The 11,962-nt window shown below is 33.8% G+C and overlaps 1 protein-coding gene across 1 annotated transcript; it reads left to right on the plus strand.

The window, feature by feature from the left end:
- Nucleotides 1-1,228: 1,228 nt before the first annotated feature.
- Nucleotides 1,229-8,060, plus strand: LOC132039613 (26S proteasome non-ATPase regulatory subunit 6 homolog). The gene is made up of 8 exons (XM_059430112.1): nucleotides 1,229-1,424; nucleotides 1,546-1,660; nucleotides 4,384-4,474; nucleotides 4,575-4,720; nucleotides 4,826-5,045; nucleotides 5,142-5,250; nucleotides 7,377-7,545; nucleotides 7,648-8,060. The coding sequence occupies exons 1-8, from the start codon at nucleotides 1,289-1,291 to the stop codon at nucleotides 7,820-7,822; spliced, it is 1,161 nt and encodes a 386-aa protein (XP_059286095.1). The 5' UTR covers nucleotides 1,229-1,288; the 3' UTR covers nucleotides 7,823-8,060.
- Nucleotides 8,061-11,962: the final 3,902 nt, after the last annotated feature.

Raw genomic sequence — 11,962 nt, forward strand, 5'->3', positions numbered from 1 at the left:
ATCAATTAGAATATCCCTATTCCTCCCTTAATAGCAATATATCCATTTGACTCATAGCTTATCCTTTTTAGTACAAATGTATCAACTCAATTCAAATAACAATCAAAAAAAAAATATTGTGAAACTAACAACACAGTACAATACAATAGATAATAAAAAGATGTAAAACTACGAACAAACGAAAATTATATATAAGTTTATGTTGATTAAAAAGGTTGTTTTTATAAATAAACCTAGAAAGTTATATATAGTATGAGCTTATGTAATTTGTTGGACATATTCTACGTTATTTTTTCTACGGAATTTTTTACTGCATTAAAGATTTTTTTTTTCATTTTAACAAGCTTACAATTCAATTAATCATTATTACTACATGTATCAAATTCGAACATATGTAAAGGTAGAGGTAAGGTATACATACATCATATCCTCTCCAGATCGCACTTGTGGAATCATATTGGGTTTATTGTTGTTGTATAAAATTCGAACTTACATGAGCAACATGAATTGAACTCTAATTGGAAACCAGATAAAATTAAATGAAGTAGCCAATTGACTAATAAGAAATCAACACTAGTCCTGAGTCTAGTTTATTCAATTCATAATCTTTTTCTGAACATAATAATTAAAATAAATTAGAGAAATATAATTATTTTCGAAAAAAAAATAATATAAAGTTACACACTCGGCTCTTCGCCAAAAATAATTACAATCGCTAGCTATATATATAAAAGATATATTAACTGTGTATAAATTGTTTATATTTATATATATGTGTGTGTGTGTTATAATATACAGAAAAGTGAAATATTTTTCAGCTATTTTGGTGGACGGATTACAATGTAAAAATCCCCAAAAATAAGAAAAAATTACACGGTTTCCCATCAAATGGGCTGGTCTTTTATTTTTAATCCTTCAAATAAGTATGCTTGATTTTTGTATTTTGTAATCAAATTTATGCTAGCAGAAACATAAGTTAACTTTATATTTCTTCATACAACTGTGGAATATTAAGATGCGTAAATATAAACTTTTGTCGCACGAAAAAAAGTTGTTTGCCTTGATGGACCAAAATTAAAGACCATCACAAAATAGGGCCAAAAGTGCAAATGATCCAACTTATTTTTCTCTTTCGGATATTTTGAGTTCAAATTATGGCCCAAATTCAAGCCCACTCCAAAACCCACATCAACCCCCTTACTCCTTTATACTTTCTCCAAAGAGAGGAAAGCTGTATACACCCTTTCACAAGAAAAGTATCTCAAAAAAAAAAAATCTCAGAGTAGGCATGGATTCAGAAGAAGGAACACAACAACCTCAGTTAGTTCTTGCGCACAAACTCTTCCTTTTAACACATTCAGATGTTAATGACTTGGACAAAGTTCGTCTTCGTGAAGAAGTCCTTGAAGCTGTTGTCTCCAATGGTAGTGCATCTCATTCATAATTTTCTTGAATTTTTTTTTTAAAATTTTTTGTTAAAAGTTTAAATTTTGATTTGTGGGGTTGTATTGATTTGTTTGCAAATGTTTTTTTTTTTTTTGGCAGATATGGTTCCATTGTATGAAACCCTAGTTTCAAATGGGGTTTTGAGTTTGGATCAGAAGGTTCTTGATTCTATGCGTGCTAAGAATTCTGATGAGCTCAAAAAACTCGACGAGAAGTGAGTACTGCATATTATGTGATCTGATATTGCATTTTATTTTATTTTTTCTATGCTGTTTTATTGCATTTTAGTTCCAGTTTTGTTCCTTTTAGATTGCTAGTCCCTCCGTCCCAATTTAAGTGTATTTTTTTTGGGACGGGAGGTAGTATATTTTTTGTGTCAAATGTAGGAAAATTGCCACCCTTTAGAACATACTAGTAGGGACAACACCAAATATATGTTGGACATAAATTGGTACTTTGATGGGATTTGAACATCAGACCCCTTCGGATATGGGGTAAATTGACTGATTTTTGGAGACGTTGAAAGTAATACTTAGATATTTAGGAACTGTAAGAAATGGTAGCATAAGTTGCAAGATCTCATCTCAAAACAACTACATTATCATTTGAAAGTCCAGGATGCTATGTTGCTCTTTAGAAATGTTGTCGGATGCTTGTCGGATCCTCCAAGACAATGTATTTTGGAGGATCCGGCATGGTTGTGGTAGCCGTATTGGAGAGTCCGAGCAAAATAGCCAGGATGAAGATTACTTTCTTAGAATTATTGAGATGCAAAATAGGAGAAAATTAAGGAGTGGATTAGTACTAAGTTAAGAGACTTGATTTTAAGGCCTTAGTTTTTGTTGGGGCAGGGTGAGCTTTAGTTGCCATTGCTAGTTTAGTTTTGTTAGGAATAGGGATGGATTAGGTTATTTGGTTTTGGAGGAAGGAGGCTGTAGGTTGAGAAAGAGAAATTTGGTAATTAGGAAAAGAGAAAGGTCGCACTCGATAGTCTATGTAGAGAATGGTTGTTGGAGAATAGTAGCTTAGAAATCCTATTAATCAGGGTATTGGATTTTAGAAATTTTGCAATCCAATATGATGTTAGAATTTCTCCCAACAGGTAGAGTCATAGAGAAGGTCATATTTTGTGAGTTAAAGTAATAAAAGATCTTACATTTCATTAAAAGGTTAGTGAAATTGGAAGTGAAATTCTGATTTTCCCACAGCCTGTAATCTAAAGATTTGGCTGTTGTATATACACACTTGGTATTGTAAACAAAAGCTGAGTGACACTGGTGGGTTTGCTGCTGGAAAAGAGATGCTCCGAACCCCACCAAAGCTAAATTTTATTAGAGGAAAGTAATACTGCCTGGACCACAGTCAGCACTCTTCTATGGTCTAGTACTCTAGTTTCTTTTTCTGCTTCCTAGTAAGCCTTACATTTGAGCAAGAGTGTTTTGAATTCACCGCCTTTCTTTGTACAGTATATCCGAAGAACATGTGGGCTCATGTGCGTTTGTATGCATAAAATAGGAGTCATGTGCGTTTGTATACTATGGAGTATTAAAATAAGAGCCATATTGTATATATTAAATGGAACTTTGATATATATGAAATACATAAAATAGGAGTCATGTGCGTTTTAACTTGGGCACCAAGCCACCAAATCCTAGCCTTTTAATTTGAGGCGGTGAATAACTAAACGGTCAGGATTAAATATTTGAAACAAACAGAATTTCCCATAAATATAGGGGCACGACTTCCAAACTCATTCGCTTATCTCTCTTGCTTCTCTCCTCTTTCGGTCTTTTCTTTCTCTTTCCCCCACCATGGACGGCCATAGTTGTCATTTCTGCACAAGGACAACGACACTCAAACGTGATCCCGAAATTTGTGTGTTTTTCAAATGCCTCGGTAATGATTTCAATTTTGATGATGTTTTGCCAGTACTTAACTTTTATGACTCCTATTTTATGCATACAAACGCACATGACCCCTACATATGGCTCCTATTTTAATACTCCATACAAAAGCACACGACTCCTATTTTATTTATACAAACGCACATGATGTCCATAAATATTTATTATTGTATTTTTTTCCCTATAAAAAAAGAAAGAAGAGAGGCGTAATCGGAAGTAGTATAGGAAGTAGTTCTGATGCTCTATCAATGCAATTGAGAGCACCTATTTATAGGTTTTTAGGATAGGCTTAATCATGGACAAATGTATAATGTCCATATATTTGTCCAAAAGTTACTTTGCAAATGGCCACTCATCCGTTTCTTATCATGCAAATTGACACGGTATAGCATTGCATGACACTTGGATAGACTATTTTAAAAATATCATAATCAACCTATACTTCTTTGGCCATAGGTGTAGTTAAAGAACCCAAGTTGTCCAAATCCAATGCGGATCCTACACCCAAATTAAGCCAAACCATAATCGGTTTGACTTGGTTTTCGGTTTGGTTCAGTGTTGCAGTTTCATTCGAACACCCTACTGAGCAACATATAGTGAAACTTTGAGCTAAACATCCTTCATCCTCAGATGATTTACTGGGATTCATCCTTAGTGATGCAGTTCCTGCTCTCCTATAGATTTTGCTTAGAGAATAAGAATTGAGCTTGAAATCACGCTCTTTGGATGTATGATTACTAATACATCTGTTCATGTTAATCTTTTATGTCTTACAATAATTGAGAGAAAGAAATGTCTTGCTTAGTTGATGGGCTCATCATTCTTAAAAAGGTCATAGTTTGACATTGTATGGATGAGTACCTTGTATATTGCTCTGAGCCAGATTGGGTATACGGCATACCTGGTTGTGCCGTTTCAACTTTTTTAATTCATAGTCAGGAAAAGGGAGAGGCCTTTTTTTTTTTTTTTTTTAGAATAAAGATTTATTGCTTTTTACACTTAACTACACATCTAACTTGATAAATTCATCAAGGATTGCTGATGCAGAAGAAAACTTGGGCGAAAGTGAAGTTAGAGAAGCTCATTTGGCAAAATCATTGTTCTTCATTCGGATTGGTGACAAGGCAAGCTCTCTCTCTCTTTCTCACTCAAATAATTGCTCAGAGTTCGTTTGTTCACACTGGGAAAAATCTCAATCAAGCTTTATTTAAATTTAAAATTCAGGAGAAAGCACTGGAACAACTCAAGGTGACCGAGAGCAAAACTGTTGCAGTTGGGCAAAAGATGGACTTGGTGTTCTATACCTTGCAGATGGGATTATTTGACTTGGATTTTGACCTCATTTCTAAAAGCATAGATAAAGCAAAGAAGTAAGTAGGAGTGTCTGGTAACCAGTTCAGATATTGTCAGACATGATGTTCTAAATGCATTATTCTATCTATTTATTAAGCTAACTCCCAATGTTTGGCTGACAGATTATTTGAAGAGGGTGGTGACTGGGAGAGGAAGAACAGGTTGAAGGTGTATGAAGGGTTGTTCTGCATGTCCACTCGTAACTTCAAGAAAGCAGCAGATCTTTTCCTTGATTCTATCTCAACTTTTACCACATATGAGCTCTTTCCTTATGATACTTTCATATTTTATACTGTCCTTACGAGCATCATTACCTTGGACCGGGTTTCCTTGAAACAGAAGGTATTCAACTTTTACTCACTCTAATACCCTTGCTTGTTAGGATGGTACTGTGACAAATATACGTGCAAATTCATTTTGGTTACGTGTATGTTGCAGGTAGTTGATGCACCAGAGATCTTGACAGTTATTGGAAAGATTCCGTTCCTGTCTGAGTTTATGAACTCATTATATGAGTGTCAGTACAAGTCATTTTTCTCCGCATTCGGTAAGATTTTCCATTGTTGTTTTTTTTTTCTTTTCGTATGTTAAGTCTGCATTTGTATTCTGCATAGGTCCGCATCCGAAAGATATGTATCCATATCCTTTAAAACCGTTATGGGTCCCTGATGCATTTTCTGGCTAATTTGACAGAGAATATTAGTGTTTGCTAGGTCTTGACTATTGATAATCCTGTTTGGAAGTTTAATCCTCAGATGGCATTTTCTTTTTTGGAGTATCTTGACAGTGAAATAGGGTGGACCGGTTTTACACTTAATTACTTTTTCTTTTGAAGTCTGTCGAATATCTGTACGAAGGTATGGAGTTTTGATGCTCTTTATTATTCGTGTGAGTATTATAAGCTTGATAAGACTAAAAGGATTTTCTTTCTCGCACATATCAAAAGAATAAAAAAGATTCAATTTCTGCACCTGGTTTATATCACGATGAGAAGATATATCCACTATCAAAAGAAAAGAATGTAAATGTATATTTTACTTCAAATAGAGAAAGAGATTTGAACTGTCTTGTAGGTGTACCTTAGCTTTCTGAATATGTCTGGTGGCTTATCTAAGAAACCTTCCCACCAGAAACTTGAAACTTTTCAAATGGATAATAGTTCTTGTCCAATTGCCTACAAAGTAATATCTAGGAGCGGGCATAAATACCGATGAACCGAAAAACTGGACCGAACCGAATTAATTTGGTTCTTCGGTCCGGTTTCGGTTTCAAATTTTTAAAAACTTCGGTATTCGGTTCAGTTCTCAGTTTTAGAGTCCCGGTTCTTCGGTTTAACCGAAATTTTCATGTTTGCAGCTTAGCTTCAGTTTATGCTTCATTGTCGATTTGTTTCTGCAGCTAATTTGCAAGATATAAATAGCAATAAATGCATAAATGTATCAAAACACGGAGCATTAGATGCAGGGAGGGCAACATTACATGTTTTCTTGGATAAAGTTGCCTTTGAATCTGGAGGAAAAATTAAAAACTATCCATCTTATTTCTCATTCCCAAAGAGTGTATTCATGCTTAATTCTTTAGCATAACATTAATAGCTGCTATTTGCCTTAGGGAGTTGTATGGCGTATGCTAATATCAAATTAAACATATTAATGTCAAGTTTCTTTTGAGTTATACAAATGGGTTAAACTTCTAACTATTTAAAATTTTATATTATTATTTTTCTTTTAGTAATATGTGGCCATCAGTTGAGAAGTGAAGTAATTTCCACGCGTGAAAATTTAGTTGCTGATTCTAATTAATGAATCTTGCGAAATGTAAATGACAAACATTATAGAGTAGTTCGGATATTAGCATAATATTAATAGCATTATGATTTAGAATGGAGAAAAATAGCTGCGTTTGTAATTTTGTAGTCCATTTTTTAAAGAAAAACACAAAATAGCCTATTTTGAATTAAAGAAAAAACTCATTTAGAAGCAGAAAAATAGCCCATTAATCAGGCCCATACCAAACAAAACCGAATTAGAAACCCGAACCGAACTTGAAAAAACCCAAACCGGACTGAACTAATTCGGTTCGGTGTTAAGTACACACTTTCCCAAAATCGAAGTTTGAGAAAACCGAACCGAAGAACCGAATGCCCACCCCTATTAATATCTGGTCATCTTTGTCGAGTTTGATGGGAGTTTGTGGTGGGGGGGCTAGTGATTCTCATTGCAAACTCTTCTTAGGTTGCGTAGTCTGGTCCCTTCTCCTCATAATAATAGCTAATAAATCTTAAATTCAGTTTTCTTCAGAGCACTAATTCAAATTTGTAGGACAGTTGAATTCACCTGAATTTCTGAATTAATTATTGGAGGTGTGGGTTGGGCCCCGGTGGGGGGGGGGGGGGGGTGTTGACTTTTACATAAAAGAAAGATGGGTCACCTGTCAATACCTTATCATAAAAAATAAAAAAAAAGGGGGCTCCTATCAATGTGTGTTATAGATCGAGTGGTGTTAAAATGTGCTCTTTAAGTATTGAGTTACAGAGAGGTGAACCTGATATATCTATTATTCACCCGTCATTTGTGATTCACTGATATGTTGATCGCTAGGGTCATTTGTCATGTGGGTCGTGAATAATATATGTTGAAAATGGTTTGACTTATACCTTCACGGTGTTTTCAGCTGGATTGACGGAGCATATTAAATTGGATCGCTACTTGCAACCACACTTCAGATATTATATGAGGGAGGTCAGAACAGTTGTGTATTCCCAGTTCCTGGAGTCTTACAAGAGCGTTACTATTGAGGCCATGGCCAAGGCTTTTGGTGTATCCGAGGATTTCATCGACTTGTAAGTGCTATATTAAAGTGCAATTCATGTTAAGCTGTGTACTGGTCTTTAGATTTTTTGTTGAACATATAAATATAATTGAACTTTACTGTTTAAATTCAGGGAACTATCTCGGTTCATTGCAGCTGGGAAGTTGCATTGCAAGATTGATAAAGTAGCCGGAGTATTGGAAACTAATCGTCCTGATGCAAAGAATGCTCTTTATCAGGCAACTATCAAGCAAGGGGACTTCTTGTTGAATCGCATTCAAAAGCTTTCTCGTGTCATTGATCTCTGAAGCAGTTGTACCATGTTGGCGTTGTACTTGTTTTCTTCAACCGCGTGTAGCACTAATCTTAATATATTTTACCTTTTTCATTTCGAGCTCTTGGAGTACCATTTAGTAACTTTCTGAAATCAAGATATTTTGTGGGTTGGGATTAGTTTATGTATGGGCAACATTCGGATCCTCTTTTAAAATCTTATCTCCTTTTTAATTTTTTTGTGCAAGTGATGATGAAAGTGATTGAGAGTTCCATATTGTGAAGTTAAGAAATGGGTTTATTTTGTACTCCCTCAGTCACAATTTATATGGCACACTTCCCTTTTTGATCCGTGTCAAAAAGAATTTTACATTTATATAATTACAAATAACAGGTATTTCAAAGCCTTTTTTTTTTTCTTTAAACTTTTGTCTCTAGTTAACGGTTTGACATTAATTGGGACGGAGGGAGTAATACACTTGGTTGTTTCACAAATTAGTCATTGAATACATTGGGCTTGGGGTGCAATTCTCAAGATTCTTAACCTCAAAGCTAGGGCAGCTAAATCTTTCCCAGTAGCTGAGTGTTCTCATTGGCTACTATGACAATTGACTAAATGTAGAACTATTTATTTTCCGATGAATGAAATTTGGAATCGGCATGTCTTGACCGGGAAATTAGCAGGTACGATCTCTTCAGGGCATACTATAATTTTTATTGAGGAGGTGAATCGAGGTGATTGCAGCGAAGAATTGATATGATCGGAAAGCATATAGAGATTAGCGAAGAATTGATATGATCGTAAAGCATACAGAGATTGTTCTTTAACTAATCTAGTACGTACTCTTTCTGTTTACTTTTTCTTGTTCTGAATTTTGCACTTCTTTTAAGAAAATAATAAATTAAATGCATATTTTACTATAACACTCATGACTATTAGCATTTTTAAAAAAATTGAAAAATGATTTAAAGAATTAATAGTTAATGTTAAGGATAAAATAATAAAAAAAGATTGTCTTTCTCTTATATGCTAAAATGGGCAAGTAAAAGTAATTTTTTTTCTTTTTCGGTATAGTAAATAAATAAAAGGGAACGAAGAAAGTAAACGGATAAGAAATATGAGCATATCGGGCAGTAGGTGGAAAAAGAAGTTTAAGAGAGAAACATCTCTTTAAGCAACAAATGAAAGTGAGCAAATAAATAGTGGAGACATTTCTCCGGCAATTGGTAGGCTAAGTACTCAAGGAAATGAGCTTACAAGAAGACCTTCCCTATCCCAAGAAGGTTGTTTCATTGAACCAATTACCTTTTTGACATAGATGGTTTATTGAGGTAACATAAAATTTACGGGGTTTCAAGAAGAGCTTACGGGGTTTCAAGAAGAGCCAGTGAGCAGAAGCAGACATGTCTTCGTTGACATCCCTGCTTAGCTTATTTGTTTTTTTTTTTTTTACCACTGGTCTTGCTTTATCTCTTAGTTTCCATAAATAAAACTACCCTGAAGACCATTTTGGTAAATTAGCATTTACGCTGCTGACGTTGTGCACGTATTTTTTGTTCGGGCAGCTTTATGTGAAACGTGGGCCTCACTTAAATTAAGACATCAAAACCCCCCCCGAACTATCTTAGAAAGTCGATACTTCACCTAAACTATACTAACGACCTATTACACACCACCCCTAGTAAGCGAATTAAACTACCCCTCATGCACCAAAACTCCCAATCGGTGAATGTAGCGGGCAACACTCGCCAAGGATGAAGCCACGTATTAAATGAACTAATTTATTTTATAATCACGTCATAATAATATATTTAAAATAATTAAGCCATTTTAATACCCAAACCCATTTTTAACCCCCCGTACACATTTTAACACCCCCAAACGTTTCATCACCCTAACCCACCCAAACGCGCATCGACGCCCAAAATGTAGAAAATCAAACGACGGACAAACAACAAAATCGTTCAATATTCGTCCAAATCATTTATTTTATAGTTTTACTCGATATTGTCGGATTTCATACGGTTTTTAGTTTTTCTTCATCGTAAACCTTTAATCGAAGTGTTGGTGATTGTGCGAACTTGGACGATTCCAAGTTGGGTTTTTGTTGACGTTTGGAGCAAAAATCGGTTGTCTTCTAAAGGTTAGTCCATTGTCTCATTTTGTTTACTCGTATTGTGCGATTAGAACTAGGTTTTTTTTTTTTTTGCGTCTTTAATTTTTCTACAAATTTACGGTGTAAATATTTGGGTAAATGCTGAAAATGTAAATGTCAATTTGGTTGTTGTGTATTTCATTGACTATGAAATTGAAGTATTTATGCTGTTTTCGGTGGAAATATGTCTTGAACTCGATTACTTTGCGATTTTACCATGGTGGTAATTTAACGACCGGCAAAAAACCCTACGTTGGTGGACAAGTAGCCGAATTTACACGTATGGATTTAGATAGATTTTGTTACTTTGAATTGCTTGATTGTGTGAAAGAATTAGGGTATGACCGATAAATGCGTAATTTATGTTAAATTTGTCGACAGTGTGGTATTGGTAGAAATCAAATCGATAGGGATACAACCCGAGTTGCTGCATGTTTGGGGGATGGGGATATTTTGGAGGCTTTTGTGTGTCACATGTTGAAGAGCCCCTAAAATGGTCCAGTCTTTAATAGAATATGCGCTACAAAGTGGAGATACGACGACGTTTATTTAGCCGACACTAGAAATAAAATGTTGGGAAAAAGGGGAATTTTACGACATTTATGAATAAATGTCATAAAAATAACGACATATGATAAAAAAATGTCGTAAAATAATGACATTTGGCGCCAAATGTCGTTAAAAGCAATGACATTTGGCGTAAATGTCGTTAAAACAACGACGTTTGGCGTAAAATGTCATTAAAACAATGACATTTGATACAAATGTCAAAAATATTTTGACATTTGTTTCAATGTCAGTGTATTATTAGTTTTAATTACCGATATTTACACCTAATGTTGGAAATCTAAATCTTTTTAAATTATTTCATTACTCTTTGTATATACTCTAGATAAAAAAAATATTGGATGCATAAATTAGTAATTATATAATATATAAAAAAATGAGTTTAGAACTAAAAATGTGGCTTAATTATTTGTTTAAGTTAGTCAAAATTAAATTATGCAATTATATTAATAGAACTAGTTAATATTTCTCTAATAAGAAAGTGAAACCTAGTGAACATTTGTGCTCTTTTAAGTAACTAGTATTCGAATAGGCGTAATTGCGGATAATGTTTAAATAATATCAATTGTTTTCAAATTATGGTTTAATTTATTTATGCATTATTGTTTCTTAATTATTGTTGTGGTCAGACTCTATTATGATCTTTTTTTTACCATTCTCGACAAGGTTCTCTTATCTTTTCCTCCTCCCAACTTTGGTTGTGGAGGAAAGAACCGAGAAAAAAGTATCGATGATAATTGATTTTACTACAGGACAATTCATGATGTTCGTATCAATCTAGTTATTGTGCGATTATAGGGTATCTAATCTCATGCGCTCCCCCAACTTTCGTATCTCAATGTCAGTGTCGGTTTGAAGAATGGTTTCGCAGTTGGCGTTCTTTCGAGAAAAAAAATTAACATGTACAACTTGATAATAGAAATATTTAATAAATAATTTTTTAAGAGACGACGTGCAAAATCAATACACTCGGCGAAAACCCAATATTAATTCATTTTGTGACGTTTGTATGTTAATTGCCACAAAATAACTCTTTTTGTAGTTTTATTTGAGGTATGCAAATCAACACGGTTTATATAATTTGTGACGATTCTTGAATCCTACTCATATTTCGCTTCATAATACAAAATTCTCATATACTTTACAATATTTCATTAACCTTCCTCATTTTGATTTATTGAATAAATTTCATTATTAACTTTATGAAGTACATTTTTTATTTTTTTGTTTATTCTTGTTATATAAAATGTGTATATTTTTTCTTTAGAAATTATATCACTTCATATTTTTCTTTTTGTATTTGTATATATTTTAAAAATGAATTTAGATGTCGGATCAATAAATATATTTATTCTATTCATTTTTTTATACATCCGAACTTTATTTAAGCTCGTTTTAAAGTAATTGATTTTGTAAGGACAACATTAAATGGGTAAAAATTTCTATTATTTT

This window comes from Lycium ferocissimum, chromosome 12 (genome assembly GCF_029784015.1).
Source record: "Lycium ferocissimum isolate CSIRO_LF1 chromosome 12, AGI_CSIRO_Lferr_CH_V1, whole genome shotgun sequence".
Classification (NCBI taxonomy): Eukaryota; Viridiplantae; Streptophyta; class Magnoliopsida; order Solanales; family Solanaceae; genus Lycium; species Lycium ferocissimum.

Bases quoted from the DNA above. Each gene is read 5' to 3' on its own strand.
- LOC132039613 (XM_059430112.1), top strand. From the start codon at position 1,289: ATGGATTCAGAAGAAGGAACACAACAACCTCAGTTAGTTCTTGCGCAC. The intron at 4,721-4,825 runs GTAAGTAGGAGT...TTTGGCTGACAG, and splicing joins AGCATAGATAAAGCAAAGAA to ATTATTTGAAGAGGGTGGTG. The intron at 5,046-5,141 runs GTATTCAACTTT...TGTATGTTGCAG, and splicing joins GGGTTTCCTTGAAACAGAAG to GTAGTTGATGCACCAGAGAT.